Below are 27393 nucleotides of genomic sequence, written 5' to 3' on the forward strand. Positions count from 1 at the left end.
TCCTTCACCTCAATGCAGCAGCAAAGCTGTGCATTGAGGTGAAGGACAGGTCTATGAGTGCGGCCACACTGAAGAGCGAGGCTCTTCCATTTTTTTGTCCTCCTCTCGCTGTGCTCACCGTCCAACGTGAAGCAGAAGCCGGAAAACCGGTACAGGGAAGTTTGTTTGACTAGCACGCTACTAAAGTGTTGGACGCGAGGTACGTGCAAGAAAACACACCAAACAACTGCCTATGTGCAGCCGAACACTCTCGCTACAGAGTTTAACCGCTATTGCATTTTCTAGCTTCACTATTTGCTCTTCGTTACCGCCAGTCCCTACAAGCTCCTCGGTACTGCGAAGCTGTTCCTGACATACACTCCTCTTTTGTGATTCTACTTGTGTTTATCATCCTCTCTGCTACTCCTTTCATATCATTGTGTATCTAGGCGCCTGGTGATAGCCAGCCTCTCATTGGGTGGCATTCCAGGGCCTAGTGCCCCACTCCACGGGTAGACCGCGAGCCTGCAGCCTGCCCTCGGGTACCATTTTGCGGGGACTTGTGGTGCCGGCGGGCAGACCTGGGCGGCCGTTGGGCGGTAGGGACGTGCAGCCATGAGGACATTCGTACGCGCTCACTAGGAATTGCGTCGACGATTCAACGCGTGCACGCGTCCGCCTACTGGCGCTCTGCTTTGGCGGCGGAGCGCTGATGTCGGGCGTAGGCCTGGACGTGGCCTGTGGTGTGCGCCGCGGAGTGGCGGTGGGGATGAGCGGCGACCGCTACCTGAGCGCGGAAGGGAGCAGGTCAGCGCGTTGGTGGCGGTGTGTCGGGGGGAGTGAGGGCGACACCCGGCAGCGCTCCCCGCTCGCGCCCCACCGGGGCCCAGCCCCACGCCCTCCAAAGCGTTCGCGATGGGTAGGCTCGGGATGGCACGCTGCGACCGCGCCCCGGGCGTCGACAGAGCGCGCCCCGTGGGTGTCAAGGCGCTCCCGGTGCACAGCACGAGAGCGCCGCCGAGCATTTGCACACGGATGCTGACTCCGCGCCCTACCGCCCGGCGACGCGTACCCGAAGTCGGTGCAGGCCACTCGTGCGAGCGCTCCCGCGACGGCTGCGCGGCCACGTGTGAGGCAGGGCCCGCGATGGGCCAAGATAGGAGCCGTGCGTGTGGAGGGCGCACGCGCGTTGGACTCAGTTGATGGCGGTGCTGGGGAGGAGGTGGGGGTTGAACGTCGACGCGGACCATACTCGCGGGGCCATGGATTTGCTGGACGAACGTGTTGCCTGCGTTTGCCTTCCGCACGAGGAGGTCGACGATGGCCGCGCCTCCGTGCGGAGCTCCGCGGGGCTCTGCCCACGGCCCCCTCCTCGCCATTGGTGTAGCGGGCTCGCTGAGGGTGGAGCGCAGCGCGGGTCCCGAGCGGTACCTCGCCTTCGTTGCTGATGGCCCCACACCCCTCCCTGTCGCCTGCAGTCAAGGATGGCATACGAGCCACACTGGAGCCCGTCCCCTGGTGGGGGGAGGAGGGGGGGCGTCGTGGTGCTGGGCGGCGCCCTCGCAAAGGGAGCTCGCCGCTCTTGCTGCATGGGACGGTGGGGGCCACGGACCCTTAACGGTGCCAGCGCGTGGTGGGACAGTGCGGAACAGAGAGGCAGCGCGTCAGGCGCGGGCGCGGTGCGTGGCCCGCTGGGCGCGTGGCTCTCGATTCGCCGATAGGTTGGCACTTTCCAGACGAGCAGGAGGCAGCCGTAGGGCGACCGAGGCACGGGTGTACGCGCATGGCGGCGGGCTTGCTCGTGGCAGAGCGTCGCGTTCCAGGAAAGCGTGACTGTGTTGCCGCACGCTTTATGGTGGCTGTTGCTGCGCGGCGATTTCTGGTCAGTGTGCGTGCGGTGAGTGCGCGGTGCACGGCCGGCGTGTGATTTGTGCCTTTCGTGCGGTGGCCGAGAGCGCCCCCCCCTCTTCCCTTTTTGTTTTTGGTTGGGCTCACTTCAGTGGAGGCGTCTTCGTGCCTCTCTTTCCTGCGCGCGAGTGACCTGTGCTATTCCGCGTTGGGGTCGCTCTGTTGTGGCCGTTAGGCCCGTGTGCATGTGTGTGTGTGTGTGTGTGTGCGGGAATGTCGACTGGAGTACAGGGGGCATGCTCGTGGGCGCTGCTCTCTCTCTGTGCACTTTTTTCCTTAGCGATGACGCCGCCTGGGACAGCGTGGTGGCAAAGAAAGCAAGGATGAGCGCTGTCACCTCACGGCGGGCATGACGGCATCGCCTTGAACCGGACGTTGCTGTTGAGATGCTCCGTGTGTGGTGCGGGCGAGGACACCCCGCCTGCGTGGGCCGCCGTGGGCGCCATCCTGTGCACGGCCCTCTCTCGAGCACCGCGGCACTTCCGCCCTACTCTCCGCACCTGTGTGTGCCATCTCCTGGAAGGGTGTGACGAGACGAGCGTGTGGCAGAGCAGAAAGCCGCCTCCGAACCCACACCGAGCCGAGCGACAGAGCGGCAGCCGGGCCCAAGAGGGAGTGGCGCTGCAAGTGCTTTGTGCTGCGCAAGCTGTGCCTCATCCGCTCTCTCCTCCCATTTCTTCGTCTCTCTATCCGCACACACCGCGTCTCCCCCGCCTCTCTGTGCCTGCACTCCCCCCCCCCACTCCTCGCATTCCACCGCCGACGTACTCGATCCATGTGATGCCGCCCACGGCCAGTGGGTCACTGGTGCCTGCCTCCCGCTCTCCCTCTGCACGCGTGGCAGGAAAGGTCTCCTGCTGCGTGCTTTTCTTTGCGGTGGACCTGCTTTCCACCTCGTGCGCGAAGCTGGTCTCGAGGTACGGGGGACTGGTACACCGCACCTGACGGTGGCGGGCACCGCCACGACAACACCCAGGGAGTTCCTTGGAGTCCACACCCACGGCAGGTCTTTGATGCAGAACCGCCCAGGCAGAGGTGGAGCAGAGCGCAAGCGCCAGCTACGCAGTGCGAGCTGATGGTATCCGTTCGGCTACGTGCACTACCAAAGCGGCGTGAGAGCGTCTGAGTAAAGAGGTGCTGCGGCCACCGTCTTCTGTTCGTGCGTGTGCGTCTTGCATGATGACAAAGTGCTCACTACTTCTACTAGCGTCCGATGTGCCGCTGACGATCACCGTTTGAACTTCATCTTTCGCTCCGAGCTGAGGGCGCTCTTGTGTGTGCGGCTCTTGGCCTGGTGCCCAGCGCCACCGCGCGACGTCCCCCCAACCGCTGCTCATACGTCGTTGCCCATCGTATGGTGGTGATTTTTGTGGACGGAGATGCGGCGTGGGTGCCGCTGCTGCTGCTGCGCCACTGGTGCGCTCTAACAACCCCTCATCGCGGTGCTGAAATGGAAGCCTGTGGTCGTGGTGGCTTCTGCTGCTGGCGACCGCGCCGGGCTGCCAGCCCGCTCTCTCTCTCTCTCTCCTTCCCTTGTGTGCGTGTCCCCGTGTGCGCCGCGTGATGTCATTCAGGTATGCTCCTTTGTCGTAGCGCCTCGGCGCTGTGCCGACAAACATACCACACACCATCCCAATGCTTAATTTGCTTCCGCTGAGGGCGCCGTTCGGGGATACTGTTGGAAAGCGACTGTGGTGAGCACCGCACCTGCTGGCAGGGGGCAAGTGGGCCTCGAGTGAGACAAGCGACATCAGGATAAGCGGCGCCATCTGTTTTCTGTGGGGAGCCATGCAGCACTGCGCACGCGTCGTGCCGTGGTGCGCTCATGCTGCCAGCGCTGCTGTTGCAGTATTGGCCTGTCCACTGTGCGGATGCCACGCGGACGCCCACGTCTGCAGTAGCAGCCGGAGTAACTGCTGTAATGGGAGCAGGGTATGGCAGGGGGTGTACCTCTTTGCAGGGATGCATCACCCCAGGCGGTCTACTTCTCTTGCTTAGTGTTGTATCCTTATCTCTGTTGTGTGTGACTAGCAGGACTGACCAAACCTTTCTTATAAGCGTTTTAATGCGCTCTGTTTGATGGCCATAAAGGTGCTGAGAGGTTGCTATCTCTTCTCTCTTCGGGACAGGTACACTAACGTCAGTGGCCTTGGTTCGCTGGTGTGTGGGTCGGCAATGAAATAATCGAATGACACGCGGATATGATCCTTCACGGGCAACAACTGCTCTTCTGGTCCATCATCTTGTTCTACGGGAGTGGCGTGCGGACGTACCTCACTCGCATATTTGAGTATACATTAGCCCACCCACAGACGAGAAACAGGCGAGTGGCATGGTGAAGTGTTACATCTGAAGTGACTGTCTCACATAAGTCTGTTGAGCCATATTTTATCGACTCCTCTTCAGTGTAAAAGGGACTCTTGCAATGCCAGCCGAAGCTGGTGATGTTGTACTTCCTTCGACGAAGGATGTCGTTTCCGCTGTCTTTGGGTCTGTGAAAGAGTACAGTAAGCTCTCTGGGCAACTTCCACTGGATGACTACGAGTACCACCTCGCCTTTCCGGGATTCCGCAAGCATATTCGCGATGATAGTGAAACGCTTGTTGCACTGATGGATGCATGCACACAGCTCCTTCCAAAGCGGCGGCGTACAAGTCTCTGCTCGGAAGAGGATCCGCGCAGTGGTGCGGTACACCTCGTTGAGACACAGCGCACTGCTGTTATGGAGGCAATCGACTCGCTTCTAGAAAACGTCGACTCTCTTCTCGACGAGGTGAAGGGGCGTAAGCTCGACGCACAGGAGCAGCTCTCCGTCACGTTTGGGTCCGAACTGATGGCTTTGCAGCATCGCAACGGGGTTGCTGGTCCTGCTGAAGCAAGTAGTGGGCGCGGAGGTCTGGTATCTCTGGCCCACATCCGGCGCCCGCAGTTGTTGTTCGACACCCCTCCGGACAACTCGTTAGCGCCGTTTGTGCCGCACTACTGCGACGCATCGGGGCAGTATCACCTTGGGGTGGCTGGGCAGCACCCTTTTGAGGGGGTGATCAGAGCCTTTGTCATCCCAGAGTCCCAGCTGCTCCCGCGGGAAGAGGTACCGCCGATGCCACTGGACACCTGTCCGCTCTCTTTTGTGGATACCCCCGCGGCGATGCAAGCGATGGTCGCGAAGCTGTTGTTGTCAAGCGAGATCGCTGTGGACTTGGAGCACCACGACTTCTACAGCTATCAGGGCATTACTTGCCTCATGCAAATCAGCACTCGCGAGGAGGACTTCATTGTCGACTGCCTGCAGCTGCGCTCTTTGATGGGGGCTTTAGCGCCGGTTTTTCTGAACCCGTTGATTCTTAAAGTGCTGCACGGCGCGCGCGAAGATATTCGGTGGCTGCAGAAGGATTTCTCTCTCTACCTGGTGAACTTCTTCGACACTGGAGTGGCGCTACAAACACTGCACATGCCATACAGCCTCGCCTTTGCCGTCGACCACTTCTGCCAGGTGAAGTTGAACAAGAAGTTCCAGACGGCCGACTGGCGTGTAAGGCCGCTGTCCGCAGAGATGGTGCACTACGCACGGCAAGACACACACTTTCTCCTCTACGTGTATGACCGATTGAAGGCACTACTGTTGAACAGCGAGGGCCGCGCCATTGTTGGTAATCTGCTCGTGCACGTCTACAAAGAGAGCAAACAGCTCTCCCTACAGCTCTACGAGAAGCCACACGTGGTGCCTGAAGAGACGTACAAGATTGCGCTGGGCCGCAGCCTTAGTGGACTGAACAAGGTGCAGGAGAAGGTTGCGCGCGACGTATTCAACTGGAGGGACTCAGCAGCACGTGAGGTGGATGATTCACCCACGGCTGTGCTGCACCTGTCCTCGGTGTTGGCCATTGCCTCTAAGCTCCCAGCAACAGCGAAGGAGCTGCTTCGTTGCTGCGCGCCACCAACGGCGGTCGTGCGCGACAACGTCGCCCTCCTTGTGGACTTCGTTAAGGATGCCGTTGCGAATGGCAAGGATGACGTGGCGGCGAAGGCGCACACCATGCGAGACAATGGAGAATCAGTCGACGACTGGAACGACGGTGCGATGACAGCGGCAAAAAAGGAGTGGGAATTCTATCGCTCCCTCTGCCCCACAGGCGTGCACCGCCCCATGACAGGAACTCTGCCTTCCTTGGCCAGTGTGGTTAAGACGGTGGCACCAGCCGAGGTCTCTCAGGCGGAACGCTCCGCCCTTCTCTCGCACACGACGCCGTCACAGTGGTTCACCGCCATGCAAGCCCTGTCTCGTGTTCTCGCTACTCGTCCACCGCAGCGCGTCGAGCTTCCGGGCGCCGATGTGTTTGTCGCCCGCCAGACAGCTACAGCAGCGGACCAAGCTGCGAAGGATGCTGAAGAGAAAAAGACAGAGAGCGGCGCAGTCTCTAACAGCTGCAGCTCGAGCGTCAGCGAGCTGGCTCAGGAAGCCGACGAAGAGGAGTTGACCATGGGCGCCACCACCGCACAGAGTGCCGAGGACCAATCGGCACCCGTCATACCGGTCGACAAACGGGCCTTCTCTATCAAGCAGAAGTACGGCATCGGAGGCAAGGGAAAGGCTAAAAAGACTGGCAAAGGAACGTCATGGCAGGTGAAGTAGTTTGCTTAACGGTGTCTTGATTGCATGTCGCTATTGAATCTGCGAGGGTGCGCCGCTGGCAAGAAAGAAAGAGGGACGGCCACCAACAAGTCGCAGAAACCCAGAAGCGGATGGGCGATTTGCCTGTCCTGTGCACCGGGAGTTCTCACTTTCCCTTCTCTTGGTTGTTGGTCTCCTGCATGTGTGTCTTCACGTCATGTGCGATGATGGCACCGCTGCGCTTTTGTCGAGTAAACAAAAAAAAGAAATGACGAAGAGATCGAGCAGGCTCTACACTTAGCAGGAAAATCGCATTCCTTTTTTTCTTTTTGCGTCTGTGCGGAGACGCCTCTGTAAGTAAACAAAATGCAGATCCATAAAGAGGAGCAGCGGAGGACGCCAACGAAGCTGTGCAGCTGCACCTTCGACTCGCTTTACTGTAAAACGGCACTCTACGTCTGTGCTGAGTGTCTCTCCGGCACGATGCGCCGCCCTTTTGATTGTAAGATTCCCTATATGTGCTCCCTGAGGAGACCGATTATGCCGCTGTTGCGACACTTCACTACATTTTTTTTTTGATTCCTATGCGGCTTCAGTTCTCAGTGGAGAGGGTTCGGAAGTTTGTTTCTCGGATGGACTCGTGGCAATGCTTAGTGGAAGAGTTATCCCTCATCTCTCTTTGAAAGGCAAAAGGCTCTGCGTCATTGTATACCTTTCTCTTACTTCTTCTATCGTCTTGCTGCTCATCCGTTGACCTTCTCTCTCTTTTCACGCACCTGTGCTGGCGAGCAACCAGGTATTCTGCCCTATCACAGTGCAACACAGTCGTCAATTCGCGTTGCCACACCAGAGTGGCTGTGTGCATGTGCATTGTGCATGCGCTTTAGGAGCAGGGTTGCGTGTGAAAACAGCTGTTCGATGAACACACACACGCATTTTTTTTTTTTCGCTGCAGTGATTGTCTGCTCAGGACGAACTTCATCTGCCCAGACCACTCACACGCGTACACACGAGTGCACACCTCACAATTAACCACCATTTACTCCTACGTAGTACCCCCATTGTCATTCTCTATCTTCGTTCTGCTTACAGAGCTCGGCTTGCTCTCGTTGCTTTGGATGTTGTACGGCGCTCTTCGGTGCTGAGGTTACCCAACACGGTGTTTCTCGCAGGGTAGGCATCTTTGTGCTTTTTTTTTTCGTTCTTCGGTAGTGTGTCGCTCACTTTCTCTTCCCCTCTTTCCTCAATTTCCGGCTTTACATATCTTTTGTTGTTTTCTTCTTACTTTTTCGCATCGCCGGTGCGTGGTCGCTGTTTCATTGACTGTGTACACACACACACACATACACATGCACAGCGTCTCTCTCGGTACCTTTGGTCTTCTTCTCTCACTGCGCTCTCCCCCCCTTCCTTTGGCACAGTTGAAGAGGGCGACGTTTCGCTCCGCGCCCCTTTTCCTTTTCCTTTTCCTGTAGTTTATTTGTACCCTCTCCCTCTCTCCCCCTCTCTTCGCTGTCATTGTCGTGCAAACGAACGCGGAAACCCGAAGACCGAGCATGCCTCTTAACCGAGAACTGTTGGCGTCCGTGAGGCTGGAGGCTGTGAGTGAATCGGACTGGATGGAGGAGGGATACGATAAAGCGAATGACAGTCGCTCCGCCGGCGCGGACGGCTCTGTACAGGGTGCTTCTCCGAACACCGACGGTAATGACGATCAAAACGCAGCCACCAAGAAGGTAATTCACTGCTTGAAAATAGCACTAGAGCGCGTTATTACGAGCATCTCTCTTCCGGAGAAACGTCGGCCATTGAACCCACAGAAGGACTTTTCCATTGCATCAACGATCAACTTCAGCGCGTCTCGCCGGGCCGAGACGATCGCCTGCTGCGGGCCCAACGCCGCTAGTGTGAAGAAGGCGCGTGGCCAGCAGATGAGAGATTCCCGCACACCAGTCATCGGTGGTCCCAATCGGCAAGGACACCGCCTACGAGGCGAGGCATCTCATGTTCTCCCCATGGACGAAGCTATGTTGAGGTCAGAGGATGACATTGACCGCAACTACGGCGGTTTGACAACATCCGGAGGGATCTTTGAGTCTACTGTCACCCGGGAGAACCGCCTTCATCGGTCGCTGGCACGAACACAGACGCTTGTGGACTTTTCGACAGATGACGAGGACGATGAAGACGAGGAAGCCATTCCGCCTGCGAGCTTCACCTTCACAGATTTCTCCCCGATGTGCTACCGCCACATCCGCGAGTTCTTTCACGTAGACTCGACGGCGTACTGTGACGTGCTGTGCAACAGTCGCTGGCACAGCATCCCCACACCCGGTAAGTCGGCTGCGCAGCTCTTCTTCTGCGGCCGCGATTGGGTGATAAAAACGATGACGGAACAGGAGAGTAACTTTCTATGCAAAATCCTACACCGGTACTATTATCACGTGCGCGACAACCCTTTCACACTTCTCCCGCACTTTGTGGGTCATTATCGACTTCGCATCGGCAGGAACACACACATCTTCATCATAATGCAAAACGTCTTTGCGACCACCAATACGATCCACGAGAAGTTCGACCTGAAGGGCAGTACAATCGGCCGCTTTGCCTCTGACGCTGAGAAGCGCCGGACAACGTTCACGCAGAAGGACCTTGATATCAATAGTCCGATGCACCTTGGCATGGAACGGCGGCTCTTGCTGATTGACCAGGTCAAGAAGGACTGCGAGTTTCTGAAGCGATCCATGATTATGGACTACTCATTCCTGGTTGGCATACACGTGTTGCCGATGACAGGTAACACCTTGTCCTCTGTGAACCCCGGCGGATTGCTAGGTATGCTGACACGCAGTGTGACAGACGCCACATTGAGGACAATCACCACTTTAGGGTATACTACCGCAGGGGATCGACTAGAATCACCCGGTGCTGATGTTGCTGAATTCGCACGCAGCGGTGTGTTCCTCGACGGCCGCTGCTTCACCGCTGATCAGGGTGGCATGTTGAGCAACAAGGTGCCTGGACTGCGACAGGAAATATACTACATCGGCATCATTGACATTTTGCAAGAGTACACCGCACGTAAAGCTCTCGAGAATGCTGTGCTCGGGTCCATATATGATCGTAAACGCATTTCATGTGTCCAACCGAACGACTACGCAGCTCGTTTCATTGCGTTCATCTCATCTATCATTGTGTAGCGTAAGCTGGAGACTGCACCGAGGGCACGCGTTGCATCCGCAGTAGGGTGAAACAGAGCTTCAGGCGGCACCGAGAAACACGTTTGCTCCTGACCCGGTAGCGTCTGATATATTACCTCTGTGCTGTCTATCGGAAATCTTTCCGTCTCTCTCTGCCTTCTTGTGGTGTCTTCTGTTCTCATCGTTCTGAGAACCTGTGTGAATGTTGGTTGGAGAAAACGGCGGACTACTTCTGCTGTATTGGGACTGAGCCGAGGACCGCACAAGCGCCTGATGACATGCAGGGAAGCATTCGTACTTGTACTGAGCTTGTCTTCTCCCTCGGGTGCTTTGTGGATATGTTGTCCTGTTTCCTTATTATTATCCAACACCTCCCCCCCCTGCGTGTCAGGATTTATCGGCTGCCTCCGCGCCAACTAAACAGTCAGCATGGTAAACCTAGCGAAGATGAACAGGACAGGCTCCACTGTACCACTCCTGTCCACCTCTTTACCCCCATCGCTTCCCTCTGGGTGAATTCGTCATTTTCTTCGAGAGGGCGTACGTTGTCACGTGTCACGATGTGCAACGGAGACTCTACGCAAGAGAATGCTCATGAACAGACGTAGCGGTGCTTTACGTTAGCGACACGCGGCACTCCACCGCTCCTTTGGCAGGTTTCACAACGGTTGTGCTCGCTTTCGTAGTGGTCTGTGTCTGTAGTGCAGCCTCGTGACTACTGTGTGGCATTCAAACCCCTACTCCCTCCTACGGAAGCGGACCCCACTCGGCGCGGCACTGTCAATCCATACACCCCCTTTTTTTGGAAATCCCGTCCTTCTCTCCACCTCTTCCCTTACTGTTTCCACGTGGCCATTTGCTTTATGGTCTCTCTCTGTTCCCGACTGATTGCCTGGAAACGATGACTCAAAGAGCCCACACCCTCCGTCTCGGTTGCATTTTTCCTCTTTTTTTTTCTTCGTTGCCACCGGGGAGCAGCACACACGTGTATAAGCTCCTGCGCAAAGCTACTCTCAACTCATGTAGCTGACTCCTCATCCGCAGCAACGCTCTACTCCATAGATCATCTGTCAACGACGCTGAAGTGCCAACACACACACAGCCAACACACACACACACACGGTGCGCACCTGTGCCGCAGTATGGGCTTACAGGCCATTTCTCACTCCAGTTGCCTCTCTATCGCTATCGCCTTTTAAGAAAATTTCGGGCTCTCTCTCTCTCTCTCTCTTCGTCTCGGTGTTCTGATCGTTGTTTAGTGTGGCATGTGTTGCCTGTGTTGTTTCGCTGGTTCCTCGCCACTCATTGTAGAGCCAGTCGTCTGCGTAGATTCACAAGAACAACAGCAACAAAGAGCGCAGTGGGATAGCGACTTTATGCTTTGGCAGTGCACCTAACATAGACGCCTTCGCCCTCTTCGCACCACCCACTCCCTCTTTTACGACGTATCGACTTATCAGCGATGGAAGCCCCAAGCACCCTCAACAGCTACCTCTCCTTAGTCGATGACTTCTTCCGAAAGACATTTCGCGAGGACAGCTGCCTCTTCGTGGCCCTCAAGTCGCGGCAGTACTCGGAATCTATCCTTGGTGTGAACATGTTTGCTAAGGAGGCGGCCACCATATCTGCTGATGCGCCGTTCACCCCGAAGATGGAGTCAGGAAGCAAGCTAGCATCCGCAGCCGCGCCATCCGTCGCGGAGAAAACTCCAACACGCGTCAAAAATTTTCTTTCTCTCTCTCCTCGAATGGCGCTGCACCGTGACGGTACAGCGGATGGCAAGATGAAGGTGGCATATGAGTTTTATTTGCCGCGCGTGTGCCGACTGCAGCAGGCGCTCACTTTGAGCAGCCGCGGCACCGTCACCGTGGTGGGAAATGTGAAGGAGCTTATGGAAGGTCTCACAGCAGGTGTGCGAGCGTCGGTGAATACCATCATGCCGGCCTCCGAGGACGTGACGCTGGGTCAGATTCACTACAAGCGCGGCGACAAGTACTCGTCTCTCGCCTACCAGCGCAATGGCCTTGGAAGCAGCAATCTTCTGTTGGACTGCGGCATCACCTTCTTCAACCTCCTCCTCGGAGCAGGGTTCGAGCGGCGACAGCTCTCTTTCCTGGAGCAGAGAGAGGGGTCCGGGCCGCTGGACGTCATGTACGTGGGCGCCGGGTTCACTGGGGTGAACTGGTCCATTGCCGCGAAAATGGTCCGCTCGAACGATGCCTGGTCGAATGCGCGTCTGGCCTTGCTACAACGACTTTCGTCTAACACCGCTGTTGCGTGCCAGTACAACTTTGACCTTGTCGAGGCCGTTGCAAAGGTGTCTCTCGGTTTCACACAAGGGATTCAAATTCGAGTACCGACGTTGATTCAGACCAAGAGCACCGCTCCGATACTAGTGAGCACCTCTGGTGGCGCGCCGTCGTCACCATTAACTCCGCAAGTAGCTGAGGCTGCTCTGCCAGTGATCCCCACGTGGAGCACTCCTGTCCCCTTCTTAGTAGCAGCAAAGGCTGAAAGCGACGGCAACTGCTCAGCGACGTTGCGCGGGCTCTTTAACAACTCCATCCGCTGGGGCGTAGTGGTGCAAAAGAACTTACTCGATGACACATCTGTGGTCCAGTACGGTCTCACCCTCTCCATGGAGTGCGACTCATAGACTGGAGTAGCCCTCTCCGACACAGGGGGGAGAGGCATGCTCGATCTGACACCTGAACTGGCGAGCTCCGAAAGAGAGCAGCAATAGATGCATAAATAAGGAAGTACTTCTCATGTCGGTTGACAATAATGATGTCGATGTGCGAGACGATGTCCGCACCACGCCACGACCATACACGGCCCACAGATGCGCCCGTGTGCTGGTGCTAAGCAAAGGGCGTGCAGCAATGCGTATATATTCCCCAAGTTACCTATGAGTACACACCGGCAAAACCGATGGTACAGTCGATACGTATACGTGTAGACATTTTTGTTTTTCGCAACAGCGAAACCACCTTCTCCTTTCTTTACAAGAATTGAACTTCAACCACACTGGAGCCCGTCCCCCGGTGGGTGGGGGGAGGACGGGGAGCGTCGTGGTGCTGGGCGGCGCCCTCGCAAAGGGAGCTCGCCACTCTTGCTGCATGGGACGGTGGGGGCCACGGGCCCTTAACGGTACCAGCGCGTGGTGGGACAGTGCGGGACAGACGTGCAGGAGGGCCCTTAGGCCCCCTCGCCGCAGAGCAACGCGCGCGTGCGCCCTCTCTCGCACTCGCGAGTGTACGGGCATGGCGGCGGGCTTGCTCGTGGTAGTGCCTCGCGAGCAGAAAAAGAGGAAGAGAACCTCTGCATCGACTCTCTGAGAGAGCTCTGCCTTGATGTCTTGTGGGGACATTTTTATCGACGATCGTCGCTTTGACTCAGGTTATTACAACGCTGTTGTATCCACGTGCTGTGGCGCTTGTAGGGCTTTTTATTTCACTCGTTGCTTTTCGTTGGTAGTCCTCTTGGAGGCATTTTATCTGTAAATGAAGTTGAGTGCGATGCAGAGCGTGCACGGGTGTCGCTTGTTTCTTTTTGGGGGTGCTAGCTTCTACGACAGCTTTGTGCCGCTGTGTGCACTGTGCCGTTGTGGTGGTTGTTCCGTTGCGCATGTATGCGGTGCTTAACGTGTGGGGAATGCTGCCGGTAGCGAATATGTTAGCTTGCTGGGAGTTTCTCTTTTTTGTTTACCAACATACGGACGAGTCAAGTGCTCGTTTCGTCTCCCCTGACGTCCTTCTGCCTTGTGTGAGAGGTTGGAAGCGTTGTGCTAGCTTTCCCTAGCATTCGACCACCTCCCTTTTGCCGCTGAGGCACAGCAACGTGGACTTTCCTTTGTCCACGTTCTCCACCCTTCCTGTACCTTTTCTGATGGGGAGCACCCATGTGTTTCCTTCTCTTCCTCTCCCCCTTTTTAGTGGCACAAGCCCCAGTGATTTCTTATGGTCCACTATGTACGCCGCCTTGACGGCAGCGAAAATCGTATTTAGCAGGCTTCCTAAGCTGGGTACTTCTTACGCTGACACACCCAGTCACACGCTTAACAGATTACCTGGTGGTGGACACCGACAAGAGTAGACTGTGAACCTTCGAGCAAAAGCCGGCTAGTCAAAAGGCTTAATAACTGACTGAAAACGATGGAGGTCGTGAGAAAGTCCACAGCCCCTTCACTCGTCCCATTTGCATCTCAAAACTTGACAGGCGTGCGTGCGTAATTGCGGAACACGACTCCCGCGTTGTGCAATTCTGAAAACAAACCGAAAAGAGGGCGTCTTAGTTGGTGGGAAGCAAAAGAGCCGCCCTCTTTTACTACGTTGAGCGCACACGGAGTCTGCACGTCATTCATGCCGATCTAATCGATCGGACGTTTCCCTTCCCTCTCTCTCCAAGACCGAAATACCGCAGCATGGCACCACGTCATCACTCATACCTTGATATCCCAGGAGGCAGCGACACACTACATCATGTCTGGAGTGGGCGCTGCCCTTGTAAAAAAGCTCCCCATCTTGAGGGAGTCAAGGGCACGGAACGCGGTCGTGTCAATCTTTTGCGTTTTGGCCATTATCGTCGTTCGTTTCTTGTACCGCTATGTTCACCCATTACCGAAGGGCACGAAGCGAATCAGCAGTAGAAGCAGCCGCAGCCCCCAAAAGAAGAAGCACAACAGCAGAGACGATAGTGACAGAAGTAGCGGTGAAGGCGACCGATCGACGAAGCAGCGAAAAACAGACTCCTTGCTGCCTACAGTGCTCATGCTAATAGGGATCCACGGCAGTGGCAAGAGTTTCTGGGCGAAACGGTACACCGAAATTGTCCACAAGTCGTACATCATTGTCTCCTCGGATGCCATCCGTAGCCGTCTTACGGGCACCATCGACAACTTTACGAGAGAGGACGAAGTCGAAGAGAAGCTACTCGAGGAGGTGACGCGCACGCTGGAGCTTCGGCGTAGCTGTATCGTGGACGACTGCCAGCACAATCTATCACCAGAATTTCGGACAAAGCTGAAGGCTTTGGCAGTAAATGGAAAGGCGAACCGCGTGGTGAAGATCTTCTCTGTGAAACCCTCGTACGCCATGATGCGTATACAGAGCGATGTCGAGGAGGGAATAGTGCGCTACATCCCTACCATGGTGGAGATTGAGAAGCAAGTCGAGCGTGTGGCAGAGTTCGAGAAAACGTACAAGGATGATGGCTGGGTGAAAAATTGAGTAATGACAGATGACAGCCGACTATGCAGGGAACGAAAGCACCTTCTCTTTCACAGGAGGGATTACGCATAGCAAGGCGGACATGCACTCACCAGCTTCTCTGAGTCTGCTGAATGAGTCACTGTTTTGCTTTTCGGATGAGCAGCAGATAAGGCACAGAGGCACTGTGGCTGTGCATATGTCATGTTTGTTCTTCGAGCTGAAAACTGTCTTGCATCTCTATCTCCCCTGGGACGTACGTATGTGTGTGTGTGTGTGTTTGCTCCTTTGCGTTATCGTAGATGTTTGTGCATTTGTGGCTTCTCTTTCACTTAAGCCTGCATCCTTTGCATTGCTCTACCCAACTCCCATCCTCCATCTTCCTAACGATCATGCCTATGCTTTTTTCTCTTCTATCCTCATAGATCAGTTTCGTCCAACAACGTGCACAGTAGCAACAAGAAGCGTCGGTATGATTGGCATACGGAAGTTGAACTCAAAGCTGCGGCCAATGCCAACACCTTTTGTTTTCGCTATTAAGCATGTCCCCCTCGCACTTCCGGAGTGCTTGTAGCTGCTGCCCTCGAGCTGGCAAATATACTGTACTCATTTTGCACTGGATGGCCGCCAGCACCGCAGCAGCTTCAGTGCACACCCTCCTCTTTTTCTGTCGTGAGACTGGAAGGAAGGCAGCATGTTGATTTGTGATCGGCGTGAGTTATGCGGAGCGCACCTCACTTCTTTCCGTTTACTTCCTTTCCGAAACTCGCTGCTCGCACTTTTGCTTCTGTGAACAAATCTTCCCAGTCAACGTCTCCCTCTGCTCATCGTCTCTCTCTCTTTACCTCCTGACACTGGGCTCGCCGTCGGTCACTGCACACCTCTCTCCCTTCATGGCGTCGCTCTCCCCCTTCTCCCCCCTGATTACCGCCCAATCTGGCCTCCACATACCATCCCTTTCTTGCCTCTTCCCCTGTCTCTCCCCACACTCCATGTGCGTGCTAATGTGAGCACATGTGGGCAAGTGTATCCTCTCTTGTCATCCTCCTCGTTTCTTCATTCGGTAATATTTGTCGTTTCTTTTGTTCAATTTTATTTCTTTTCTTCCTCTTCAGAGTTTTGATTGTTGTCTATCGTCTCACCCAAGCGCGGTTGTCTTGTTCTCAGCTCTGCAGCTGTGCCTTTGCCATTGTGTTTAGCGTTTTATCGTGCTGATTTTTCTTTTTACTGCCGAAAAAAAAAGAGGAAATCAATTTCTACTTGGGCACTAAAATCGAAGAGAAAGCGAGTGCTTGAAAGTCGCCTCTGGGTACAGTTCGCGTACTTCACTCGAACCTTTGTTCGTCATTCACTCGCCTCCTCCCTCCTCCCACCACACCGTCGCACAGACATCCGCTGCTGTGAGTTGCAGCATTGGCGAAGCACAAACCGCCGTCTGTCCTTTTATGTTTGGTCTTTATGCTCAATTGTGTTTATTCAAAGGGAGAAGAAAAAGAAAACGAATAAGCGCAGACACAGCAGCGCACATCTGCAGCTTTGACTCTCTTGAAAAAGAATTAAACGCGTACTTACCGCGACACAGAGCGTGGAGCACAAAGGCGCAATACAGTAAAGTAACTAAAAGATGACATCCGTATCTCCCATGAACCACTCTCACATTGTGATGGAGGCGGCCCTCTCCGTCATGGCGTACAGTTTCTGCAGTGTGAGCATGATTCTCGTGAACAAGCTGATCATGAACACCTACGACATGAACTTTCCATTTGGAATTTTGTTACTGCAGACCGGTGGTGCGCTGATGATTGTGACACTGGCGAAAGCAACGCGCTTTATTGACTACTCAGCCTTCTCGCTGGACGTGGCGAAGCAGTGGCTCCCCCTCACTCTGCTCTTTGTGTCAATGCTCTCTACGTCCATGAAGAGCTTAGGCTCCATGTCCGTCGCGGCACAGACGATTATCAAAAACTTGGCTGTTGTCTTCATCGCACTCGGCGACAAGTTCCTCTACGGCAAGGCCCAAACTCCATCCGTGTACGTGTCGTTTGCGTTGATGTTCTTTGGCAGCTACCTCGGCGCCAAGGGTGATAAGTGGGTGACGCCATGGGGTCTCTTCTGGACGTTTCTCAACATCGCGGCCACCGTCTTGTACACGTTGTACATGAAGACGATGCTCGGTTCGGTAAGTAACTCGATTGGCCGTTATGGTCCTGTCTTCTACAACAACCTCCTGTCCTTGCCCTTTTTCCTGGTCATGGGTGTCGGTGAAATCATGCCGTTTGCGACTGCCATTAGTGAGACCACCTCGCTCGGGAAGCTGGTGCTCGTCTTCTCGGTGCTAGTGAGCTCCGTCATGACCTTCTCTGTCTTCTGGTGCATGTCTATTACCTCCCCGACCACAATGAGCGTCATCGGATCGCTAAATAAAATTCCCCTCACGTTTCTAGGAATGCTTGTGTTCCACCAGTTCCCCACTGCCACAGGGTATGTGGGTATCGTTGTCGCCCTCGCTGCAGGCTTCCTATACACGCACCTCAACATTACCGCGAACCGCGCCAAGTCCGCCGCCGATGCCGAGAATCACAGGCAGCAAACTAGGATGAATTCATCACCATTTGCTGTACTTGCGCCCGAAGAGGAGAAGAACATCGACACCGTCAAATCTGTGTAGTGAACAGCAGTAGCAGCTGCTGCGGGGGAAGCCCCAGACGCCATTGAAGACTTGGTAATAGTGCGCAAAGAGCGACGAAAAGGAGCAACTGTGAGAACACACGTGACTAACAACCCAAGGGAAAAGTAGACATTCATGTGCATATTGTGAGTAATGGGTGATTTTTACACGCCACACAGCACACCCGCTTCATAACGCAGCACTGCCTATTTGCTTGACCAGTTCCGTCTTCACGCCACAGATGCTATTTTTTTTTTTCACTTGAACACCAGCTTTCAGGATGTATCTTCGAAGACGGCCACTCGACTGAAATCATCTGTCAGTCCCAAACAGGCACGTTCAAAAATGCCGACAGTGAACCCCCTTATCCCTTTCTACTTTTATCTTTTGATCGATTGCCCGCCACCACCCATGATGACAGGAGTCGATCTCATTGGGTGGCATTCCAGGGCCTAGTGCCCCACTCCACGGGTAGACCGCGAGCCTGCAGCCTGCCCTCGGGTACCATTTTGCGGGGACTTGTGGTGCCGGCGGGCAGACCTGGGCGGCCGTTGGGCGGTAGGGACGTGCAGCCATGAGGACATTCGTACGCGCTCACTAGGAATTGCGTCGACGATTCAACGCGTGCACGCGTCCGCCTACTGGCGCTCTGCTTTGGCGGCGGAGCGCTGATGTCGGGCGTAGGCCTGGACGTGGCCTGTGGTGTGCGCCGCGGAGTGGCGGTGGGGATGAGCGGCGACCGCTACCTGAGCGCGGAAGGGAGCAGGTCAGCGCGTTGGTGGCGGTGTGTCGGGGGGAGTGAGGGCGACACCCGGCAGCGCTCCCCGCTCGCGCCCCACCGGGGCCCAGCCCCACGCCCTCCAAAGCGTTCGCGATGGGTAGGCTCGGGATGGCACGCTGCGACCGCGCCCCGGGCGTCGACAGAGCGCGCCCCGTGGGTGTCAAGGCGCTCCCGGTGCACAGCACGAGAGCGCCGCCGAGCATTTGCACACGGATGCTGACTCCGCGCCCTACCGCCCGGCGACGCGTACCCGAAGTCGGTGCAGGCCACTCGTGCGAGCGCTCCCGCGACGGCTGCGCGGCCACGTGTGAGGCAGGGCCCGCGATGGGCCAAGATAGGAGCCGTGCGTGTGGAGGGCGCACGCGCGTTGGACTCAGTTGATGGCGGTGCTGGGGAGGAGGTGGGGGTTGAACGTCGACGCGGACCATACTCGCGGGGCCATGGATTTGCTGGACGAACGTGTTGCCTGCGTTTGCCTTCCGCACGAGGAGGTCGACGATGGCCGCGCCTCCGTGCGGAGCTCCGCGGGGCTCTGCCCACGGCCCCCTCCTCGCCATTGGTGTAGCGGGCTCGCTGAGGGTGGAGCGCAGCGCGGGTCCCGAGCGGTACCTCGCCTTCGTTGCTGATGGCCCCACACCCCTCCCTGTCGCCTGCAGTCAAGGATGGCATACGAGCCACACTGGAGCCCGTCCCCTGGTGGGGGGAGGAGGGGGGGCGTCGTGGTGCTGGGCGGCGCCCTCGCAAAGGGAGCTCGCCGCTCTTGCTGCATGGGACGGTGGGGGCCACGGACCCTTAACGGTGCCAGCGCGTGGTGGGACAGTGCGGAACAGAGAGGCAGCGCGTCAGGCGCGGGCGCGGTGCGTGGCCCGCTGGGCGCGTGGCTCTCGATTCGCCGATAGGTTGGCACTTTCCAGACGAGCAGGAGGCAGCCGTAGGGCGACCGAGGCACGGGTGTACGCGCATGGCGGCGGGCTTGCTCGTGGCAGAGCGTCGCGTTCCAGGAAAGCGTGACTGTGTTGCCGCACGCTTTATGGTGGCTGTTGCTGCGCGGCGATTTCTGGTCAGTGTGCGTGCGGTGAGTGCGCGGTGCACGGCCGGCGTGTGATTTGTGCCTTTCGTGCGGTGGCCGAGAGCGCCCCCCCCTCTTCCCTTTTTGTTTTTGGTTGGGCTCACTTCAGTGGAGGCGTCTTCGTGCCTCTCTTTCCTGCGCGCGAGTGACCTGTGCTATTCCGCGTTGGGGTCGCTCTGTTGTGGCCGTTAGGCCCGTGTGCATGTGTGTGTGTGTGTGTGTGTGCGGGAATGTCGACTGGAGTACAGGGGGCATGCTCGTGGGCGCTGCTCTCTCTCTGTGCACTTTTTTCCTTAGCGATGACGCCGCCTGGGACAGCGTGGTGGCAAAGAAAGCAAGGATGAGCGCTGTCACCTCACGGCGGGCATGACGGCATCGCCTTGAACCGGACGTTGCTGTTGAGATGCTCCGTGTGTGGTGCGGGCGAGGACACCCCGCCTGCGTGGGCCGCCGTGGGCGCCATCCTGTGCACGGCCCTCTCTCGAGCACCGCGGCACTTCCGCCCTACTCTCCGCACCTGTGTGTGCCATCTCCTGGAAGGGTGTGACGAGACGAGCGTGTGGCAGAGCAGAAAGCCGCCTCCGAACCCACACCGAGCCGAGCGACAGAGCGGCAGCCGGGCCCAAGAGGGAGTGGCGCTGCAAGTGCTTTGTGCTGCGCAAGCTGTGCCTCATCCGCTCTCTCCTCCCATTTCTTCGTCTCTCTATCCGCACACACCGCGTCTCCCCCGCCTCTCTGTGCCTGCACTCCCCCCCCCCACTCCTCGCATTCCACCGCCGACGTACTCGATCCATGTGATGCCGCCCACGGCCAGTGGGTCACTGGTGCCTGCCTCCCGCTCTCCCTCTGCACGCGTGGCAGGAAAGGTCTCCTGCTGCGTGCTTTTCTTTGCGGTGGACCTGCTTTCCACCTCGTGCGCGAAGCTGGTCTCGAGGTACGGGGGACTGGTACACCGCACCTGACGGTGGCGGGCACCGCCACGACAACACCCAGGGAGTTCCTTGGAGTCCACACCCACGGCAGGTCTTTGATGCAGAACCGCCCAGGCAGAGGTGGAGCAGAGCGCAAGCGCCAGCTACGCAGTGCGAGCTGATGGTATCCGTTCGGCTACGTGCACTACCAAAGCGGCGTGAGAGCGTCTGAGTAAAGAGGTGCTGCGGCCACCGTCTTCTGTTCGTGCGTGTGCGTCTTGCATGATGACAAAGTGCTCACTACTTCTACTAGCGTCCGATGTGCCGCTGACGATCACCGTTTGAACTTCATCTTTCGCTCCGAGCTGAGGGCGCTCTTGTGTGTGCGGCTCTTGGCCTGGTGCCCAGCGCCACCGCGCGACGTCCCCCCAACCGCTGCTCATACGTCGTTGCCCATCGTATGGTGGTGATTTTTGTGGACGGAGATGCGGCGTGGGTGCCGCTGCTGCTGCTGCGCCACTGGTGCGCTCTAACAACCCCTCCATCGCGGTGCTGAAATGGAAGCCTGTGGTCGTGGTGGCTTCTGCTGCTGGCGACCGCGCCGGGCTGCCAGCCCGCTCTCTCTCTCTCTCTCCTTCCCTTGTGTGCGTGTCCCCGTGTGCGCCGCGTGATGTCATTCAGGTATGCTCCTTTGTCGTAGCGCCTCGGCGCTGTGCCGAACAAACATACCACACACCATCCCAATGCTTAATTTGCTTCCGCTGAGGGCGCCGTTCGGGGATACTGTTGGAAAGCGACTGTGGTGAGCACCGCACCTGCTGGCAGGGGGCAAGTGGGCCTCGAGTGAGACAAGCGACATCAGGATAAGCGGCGCCATCTGTTTTCTGTGGGGAGCCATGCAGCACTGCGCACGCGTCGTGCCGTGGTGCGCTCATGCTGCCAGCGCTGCTGTTGCAGTATTGGCCTGTCCACTGTGCGGATGCCACGCGGACGCCCACGTCTGCAGTAGCAGCCGGAGTAACTGCTGTAATGGGAGCAGGGTATGGCAGGGGGTGTACCTCTTTGCAGGGATGCATCACCCCAGGCGGTCTACTCGCCTTTTCAGCGTTTCTGCTCTGTTTTTCCACTGTGATCTTCTCATCTTTATGTGTACAACCGAAGGTAATGCAAACTCTCTATGTTCAGCTGTAAGCTAGCTGTAACAATTTGGGGACGTCGATCAGCGGCCAAGCGGATTTAAACCTCCTCGAGTAGAAGTGTTTGCTTGCATGGAGTCCCCTTCGGTGTATGGTGTGGGCGATGCGACTATAGTGCTCATGAGATCTGATGACTGGATTGGGGGTATGGGGAAACAAAGACGGCAGATAATGTCTGAGGTGAAGGCTGTGTGCCACATTTCACCCCACCGCGAGAGATCGGTGGATAAAGAGGCCGAAAATGGAGCACTGCATTGTGACTCTGCCATCCATGTCAGCACAAACAAGTTTCAAGTCCACATGATGCATCGCAGGCGCCTGTACAAACAATATGCGATGGACCTGTCTCTTTGGTCCGACACGCACTCGTACTATCAACTCATGATGTGGTGCCATGATTACCATGTCTTCGTGCATCCTACAGTAGAAGTTGCTCGACAACGCAGCGCGTTTCGAGAGCATGTTTTCCTGGTTAGGGATGATGTGGAAGCTTTCACTCCTCTCCTGGCGATTCCAGAAGACTTGGTCATCGGCTTCAAGGATGCTAACACAGAGTCGAGTGACCCAGCTGCGGGAAGGGACGACCGCAACAACCTGTATGATGCGAAGCGCGAGGCGGAGTTCCATAAGGTGAATACCGGCGACCACAGTGATGCTGACATCTGCCAGTTCTTCTTTGCCTCCCTCGGAATGATTGTTTCAGATCTCATTACGGCGAAGAGCAGTCCTTTAACGGATCCTCGCCACTTGTTCGCAGAACTCCTGAGTAAAGTGTCGACACTGCAAAACGCGCCATACTTTGATGACAATGTGGTCTTCGACTCGAACGAAACCTCTCTCGCTGATGTGCTGCTGCAGATGATCCGCAACTATATCCATGGTGGCCCGCTTGTGAACAAGGTACCCTTGGATGAGCTACGCTGGGCTGTCAGTGTCTCCCTGTCGCACTCCACGCCGCTCTCCATCGGGACTGTTCGGTCAATAGGCATTGTCCCGTTGGTCCACCTATTTCCACACGGCGGGACGGCGACGAATGCATACGTTGTCGCACGAACTTCCCGTGACAAGTCTGCTGAAAAGATGGCCGCCTTCTTCAAATGCAAGTTTGGGTATGATTTCCAGGAACAGGCAAACGGCAGGTGGATCTATGTTGTCCCAGATCGGCCACTGAAGGCGGGGGAGGCGATTAGCTTGCAGGCCATGGCGCCAGTGTGCGAAAAGGATAGCGAGGCCGAACAGATGTGGCGACTGTCGTGCGGGACCGTACCGGAGTCGTACATGATGAGTGGGGAAGCCTCTGCTCGGCAGGAGGCTGCAACAAGGTTCATTGTTCAGCAAGGCGAGGCTCTGTGGAAGGCATCGAAGGCGAAACGGTTGCTGTAGGAGCTGTGCTGAGAGGATCGTGCGTTGGCGTCGATCCTCACGACAAAATTTCGCTTGCCCTTGTCTCCTTTTTTTTTACGCCTTACTGGGAGTCACGCCGGCGGCGAAAGTGCCTCTGCTAACCGCATTAAGAACACAGCACACAATGGTACTGTATGCAAAACCGAGGTAGTGTCGCATGGATGTCTTTCGTCTACTTTACCCATTTAGTACCCATAGTGTGTGTATGTGTGGTGTATTTTTTCCTGTCATCCACTCTCTCTCTCTCTCTTTATGGAGTGCTCCCCATTGCAGCCGTGGGGAGCGAAGAGATTTTGTGCCACCCTTGATATGCCTTGAACGGCTTGGTCTTTGGCAGCAGCGAAATACGTACACACCCACCTATGCGCACGATCTGTGCTGAGGTGCCAGGTACTTCACCTTTCCTCTAACGCCTTCCAACATCCTGCTCCTCTCTTCCTCACTGCTTCACTCATCATACATATCCCTTTGCTTGTTGTGGCGATCACCTTTTGACGCCTCAAGGTTCGAAGGAGCGGTTAGCCGCGTTAATCTACTTCTTGAGCGAGTGATAGCAACGCTGTACGGCGTCTCAGACAAAAGTCGAGTGGAAGCACAAAAAAAAGGGGGCAACCAGTAATAGAACAGATCTCCACGCCCTCGTAGACGTGCGGGCCTCCACGGCGCTACTCACTCGGAGCACGTGCGCACTCTTGCTCCGAGACGCAGACAAAAACACCCATACACACTCAGGTACGCCGTACCTCCCGCTCTCCCTCCGACGCGTGCTCAGCCTTTTGCTGTTGTTGTACAGCTAGAGCGCAGAGTCGTGTCTTCTCTAGTGTGTCCGCGGACATTTCTCTACCCCTGCCGCCCCCTTCCTGTGCTTCGTGCGAGTTTCTCCTCTATTCTTTCTGCACTTAATTTCACGTTCAATGAGTCGTAGTCGGCACAGCGAGCGACGAGAGAGTCGCCACGAGCGGCGGAAGGAGAGTCGCTACAGTGTAAAGAAGCACAAACATCACAGCAGCAGCGGCAGCAGCTCTCGCCATCGTCATGCTGTCAGTATCGAAAAGCTCCCAGTGCCGCGCGACTTTCACTGCCATATTTGCGGCAAGACGCACTGGACGGTGCACTGTGATCGATTGCAGCGACATCCACAGAACTACCCGCTAATGCACGCCGAGCGGGGGTGCCACCAGTGCGGTCAGCAGGGTCACTCAGTTTCGCAGTGTCGCATCAAAAAATACCTGTGTCGTGACTGTGGTGGTATGCACGACACTCGCGACTGCATTTTTGCTCACATTGGTGAGGACTGGTACGAGTTCTTTGATCTCAAGACTCGCCATGTGTACTACGCCAACTCTGATGAGTCTCAGGTTCAATGGAACCCGCCAACACACGAACTTGACACTGTCTACTGGTACTGCAGCCGGTGCCAAGTAATGATCTCCACCAAGTTCCGTGAGTGTCTTCTGTGTCACTCCATCCGCCCCGAGTCGAAACAGCAGGAGATGCTCACAACGGACTCTGACTCGGAAAGTAGCAGCTCCAGTGGTAGCAGCAGCACCGATACCAGTGGTAGCAGCTCCAGGAGTAGCACCTCCAGGAGTAACAGCAGCTCCGATCGTAGCAGCGATGCTGATGATGACGAGCAAAACGCCTCTGGAAAACCTCGCAATGCCGGTCTTTAGACGCATAACAGTAATCGACCCAGACACGCGGCTTCTGCGCTACCTTGTGGCTCGTGACAAGGGTGCTTTTACGGCAAGCAAGGAAAAGAGGATCCGAGGTTGCTGTGCACGCTTGGAGTGGGGGGAGACGCCCACTACGTACCTTTCCCTCTGCCGTTTTTCTTTTGTCCCCGCTTCACCCTCTTTCCCCTTCTGTCTGTGTTGGCGCTTTGGTCATCTTCCATTTTCTCTTTCTCTGCGTTGGTGTGTTGGCTTTGTTGTGTGTGTGTGTTTTTTTGTTATTTTTTCATCTTCACGATTAACCAAATGCGGGTGTGGCGGCAGAGCGGGAGAGAGGAAAAGAGGAGGAGGCGGAGCCGAATGAATAAACGGCCAAGACAAAAATAAGAGTACTAAAAAGAGACAAAAGAGGGCGTGCGCTTGTTGTTGTTGTTGTTGTTCTCCATCTCTCTCTCCGGTATCATGGCGCTCATCAGCTGACATCTACTCCTTCTTCCTACCCTTCTCGCTCGCTCTCTCTTTCTCTAGAGAGACACCCTCATCTACAACTGAAGAAAAAAAAAATTACCCGAAGCAACGCAAATGCTGCTCTCGCTGTGCTTTCCTCGTACAGCTCACGAGACACTTTGACAGTTGCATATCCTCTGCTCGTCAACGGTTCCCACTTTCTGTTCTCAGCATTGCGCCTTGAAGCTGTTTTCTTTGCCACAGGATAAGCTTCACCCCCACCCCTACTAACTACGCTGCTAATAGGTTGAGTGCCTGCCTCTCTTTCTTTCCGCCGTCGTTTTGGCCAGTGGAGAAACTGCGGGTATGGTCTTCTTCGAGGAGGACAGGAAAAGTTTTGTGTTTATACAAACAACATCCAAAAAGTCTCTCTCTGTGTCATTGTGCTACACGTTTTATTCCCTGGTCCCTCACTTCCTTCCTTTTTTTGGTTTCTCTCTCCTCTTCTTCCACGAACATCAGACCCAACTCAGCCCATCCCACCTCTTCGCCCGCTTTCCCATAGTTTTAGGGCAACGCTTGATTCTGGACGCTGTGGCGTGGCGGCGGTGCACGCATCAGCTAAGCCCAAGAATGATGGGGCTTATGCCGAGAGGCCTCACTACACACCGGCCTTCGGTCGGGGTGCTACCGTACCGCACACCACCGCTCTCAGGTCTCTACCGAATGCGATACATCCCTCCCCCAGAAGTCGGCACCCTATCTGATCATCCCCGTAGCCAGTGTAATAGTGAGGAGGCTGATGACGGTGTATCTGGCCCAATCGCTGCTTGCGGTCCCACCACGGATCTGCTAGCACGAGCTGATACGAGCTCCGCTGCCGCGCGCCATGTGGAAGTTCATACGCAGCTCCTCCGCGCGTCCTCGCTGATGACTGGTGACATTGATTTGTTTTCTCTGTACTCCGTGTGCGAGGTGGAGCCCGTGCTGTGCAAGTGCTGCACCTTACAAACGCAGACGACTCTTAACACGTGCTCGTACCGGCTCCGTCAGTCTTATGCGCTACAGAAAAGAGACTCCGATCCATTACTGCATGGACTCGTGAAAGAGTCAGAGACTTGCGAAGGAGTTCCCGCTCGATTGGAAGCCGGAACTTCTCCATTTATTCGCAGCTTGCAGCAGGGCTGGTATGTCTTTTTCTTCCCAATAAGCGAATGTGGACGCCTGAAGGACAATTTACTGGTCTATGTCGGCGACGCATTGATTCCTGGCGACGTGGCAGAATGGAACCTGGCCAGCGATGGTTGTCTAATACCACTCAAAACGGCAGCGACGGCGGCAGCACTGCCTGGCACAGTGCGCAAGCCTCCTGGGTGCACTACAACGGCGCCAGCATCGAAGTCGAGCTCCAAAACCCAGCAGCGTTGGAAGTCCCTCTTTTACTACGTGGTTAGCCCTGTTCCCGTTCACTGGGGTACGAGAGAGTCGACAGATGTGCACTTGACTATCTCGTGGCGGAGCACCCCAGCCGTATATCCAGTACATCGTCCGAAGAAAAAACACTTAACGCTTCTATACTCTTACTACTGCTCGCCGCGGGCACCAGACATCTTTACGTGCAAGGCGCAATTTCCCAGCGACACCCGACTACGACTGGTGAGCAGCCCGAACTGCGACACCAAGGTACAGCTGCGCAGTGATGTGACAGAGCACAGCGCAAATGTGCGCGTGGAAACTATGGACGGCAAGCCGCTAGAGCTACACCGACACACGCGCGACTACACCTTTGTACTGCAATTTTTTTTTGGGAGCGACCTAGGCATTCTGGAGGACACCAGCATCTTTGCAGCTGCGGTGGTGGCGACTGTGTTTCTGCTCCTTCTGTGGCTCCTTCTCACAAAGGATCTCGTCTTGTAACGCGACTCTATAAAGGCATCTGTGTGTATCTATTTCCCTGAGTCCGCGTCTGCGGTGTATTCCTTCCATTCACTTTGCCTTACTAGGTGTCTTTGTTCTGTTCAGCACCAAGCGAACAAACAGCCCTTCCTTCTTCCCCCTCTATCCCAGAGGATCCTCTCTGCCTCTCTGGCGATCACAGAGAAACAGTCAGCAGGCCCTTTCTCAGTATGAAAAGTCCTTGTACTTCCCCAAACCCCTTGGGAGCGGAAAGATAAGGCAAACAGCCGCGCCTTTGCCTATGGACGCCACTGACAACAGCGTCACTGGCGCATCCGCGATCCTCTTGGTGACATTCGCCCAGTACACCCATGCATTGTTCTCGGACCCTTTTTCTGTGCATCTCTCTCTCTCTCCGTTGAAGGGGGACGCCTGCCTGCGT

The 27393-nt window shown here is 56.1% G+C and overlaps 8 protein-coding genes and 6 pseudogenes across 14 annotated transcripts, besides 2 other annotated features; all 14 read left to right on the forward strand.

Moving 5' to 3' along the window:
* The first annotated feature begins 448 nt into the window (after window positions 1–448).
* Window positions 449–1773: a repeat region.
* Window positions 1774–2932: 1159 nt separating this feature from the next.
* Window positions 2933–3008, forward strand: LPMP_20snoRNA1 (annotated as a pseudogene). Its single transcript has one exon. The product of its transcript is annotated as an H/ACA-like snoRNA (small nucleolar RNA).
* A 51-nt stretch (window positions 3009–3059) lies between these two features.
* On the forward strand, window positions 3060–3153 carry LPMP_20snoRNA2 (annotated as a pseudogene). The gene has a single exon. The product of its transcript is annotated as a C/D snoRNA (small nucleolar RNA).
* A 47-nt stretch (window positions 3154–3200) lies between these two features.
* LPMP_20snoRNA3 lies at window positions 3201–3268 on the forward strand (annotated as a pseudogene). The gene has a single exon. The product of its transcript is annotated as an H/ACA-like snoRNA (small nucleolar RNA).
* Window positions 3269–4312: 1044 nt separating this feature from the next.
* Window positions 4313–6520, forward strand: LPMP_202780 (exosome subunit rrp6p-like protein; the record flags this gene model as incomplete). The annotated part of the gene is made up of 1 exon (XM_010700179.1): window positions 4313–6520. One exon carries the CDS (start codon window positions 4313–4315, stop codon window positions 6518–6520), a length of 2208 nt encoding a protein of 735 aa, XP_010698481.1.
* Window positions 6521–8055: 1535 nt separating this feature from the next.
* LPMP_202790 (phosphatidylinositol-4-phosphate-5-kinase-likep ro tein) lies at window positions 8056–9699 on the forward strand (the record flags this gene model as incomplete). Its single annotated transcript, XM_010700180.1, has 1 exon — window positions 8056–9699. The coding sequence occupies one exon, from the start codon at window positions 8056–8058 to the stop codon at window positions 9697–9699; it is 1644 nt and encodes a 547-aa protein (XP_010698482.1).
* Window positions 9700–11161: 1462 nt separating this feature from the next.
* LPMP_202800 (hypothetical protein) lies at window positions 11162–12355 on the forward strand (the record flags this gene model as incomplete). Its single annotated transcript, XM_010700181.1, has 1 exon — window positions 11162–12355. One exon carries the CDS (start codon window positions 11162–11164, stop codon window positions 12353–12355), a length of 1194 nt encoding a protein of 397 aa, XP_010698483.1.
* A 1825-nt stretch (window positions 12356–14180) lies between these two features.
* Window positions 14181–14927, forward strand: LPMP_202810 (hypothetical protein; the record flags this gene model as incomplete). Its single annotated transcript, XM_010700182.1, has 1 exon — window positions 14181–14927. One exon carries the CDS (start codon window positions 14181–14183, stop codon window positions 14925–14927), a length of 747 nt encoding a protein of 248 aa, XP_010698484.1.
* Window positions 14928–16530: 1603 nt separating this feature from the next.
* Window positions 16531–17574, forward strand: LPG2 (lipophosphoglycan biosynthetic protein (lpg2); the record flags this gene model as incomplete). The annotated part of the gene is made up of 1 exon (XM_010700183.1): window positions 16531–17574. The coding sequence occupies one exon, from the start codon at window positions 16531–16533 to the stop codon at window positions 17572–17574; it is 1044 nt and encodes a 347-aa protein (XP_010698485.1).
* Window positions 17575–18002: 428 nt separating this feature from the next.
* Window positions 18003–19327: a repeat region.
* Window positions 19328–20486: 1159 nt separating this feature from the next.
* Window positions 20487–20562, forward strand: LPMP_20snoRNA4 (annotated as a pseudogene). Its single transcript has one exon. The product of its transcript is annotated as an H/ACA-like snoRNA (small nucleolar RNA).
* Window positions 20563–20617: 55 nt separating this feature from the next.
* On the forward strand, window positions 20618–20707 carry LPMP_20snoRNA5 (annotated as a pseudogene). The gene has a single exon. The product of its transcript is annotated as a C/D snoRNA (small nucleolar RNA).
* Window positions 20708–20754: 47 nt separating this feature from the next.
* On the forward strand, window positions 20755–20822 carry LPMP_20snoRNA6 (annotated as a pseudogene). The gene has a single exon. The product of its transcript is annotated as an H/ACA-like snoRNA (small nucleolar RNA).
* Window positions 20823–21678: 856 nt separating this feature from the next.
* Window positions 21679–22914, forward strand: LPMP_202830 (hypothetical protein; the record flags this gene model as incomplete). The annotated part of the gene is made up of 1 exon (XM_010700184.1): window positions 21679–22914. One exon carries the CDS (start codon window positions 21679–21681, stop codon window positions 22912–22914), a length of 1236 nt encoding a protein of 411 aa, XP_010698486.1.
* A 935-nt stretch (window positions 22915–23849) lies between these two features.
* Window positions 23850–24608, forward strand: LPMP_202840 (hypothetical protein; the record flags this gene model as incomplete). The annotated part of the gene is made up of 1 exon (XM_010700185.1): window positions 23850–24608. One exon carries the CDS (start codon window positions 23850–23852, stop codon window positions 24606–24608), a length of 759 nt encoding a protein of 252 aa, XP_010698487.1.
* Window positions 24609–25691: 1083 nt separating this feature from the next.
* On the forward strand, window positions 25692–26972 carry LPMP_202850 (hypothetical protein; the record flags this gene model as incomplete). Its single annotated transcript, XM_010700186.1, has 1 exon — window positions 25692–26972. One exon carries the CDS (start codon window positions 25692–25694, stop codon window positions 26970–26972), a length of 1281 nt encoding a protein of 426 aa, XP_010698488.1.
* Between the last annotated feature and the right edge of the window lie 421 nt (window positions 26973–27393).

The sequence above is a fragment of the Leishmania panamensis genome (assembly GCF_000755165.1).
Source record: "Leishmania panamensis strain MHOM/PA/94/PSC-1 chromosome 20 sequence".
NCBI lineage: Eukaryota > Euglenozoa > Kinetoplastea > Trypanosomatida > Trypanosomatidae > Leishmania > Leishmania panamensis.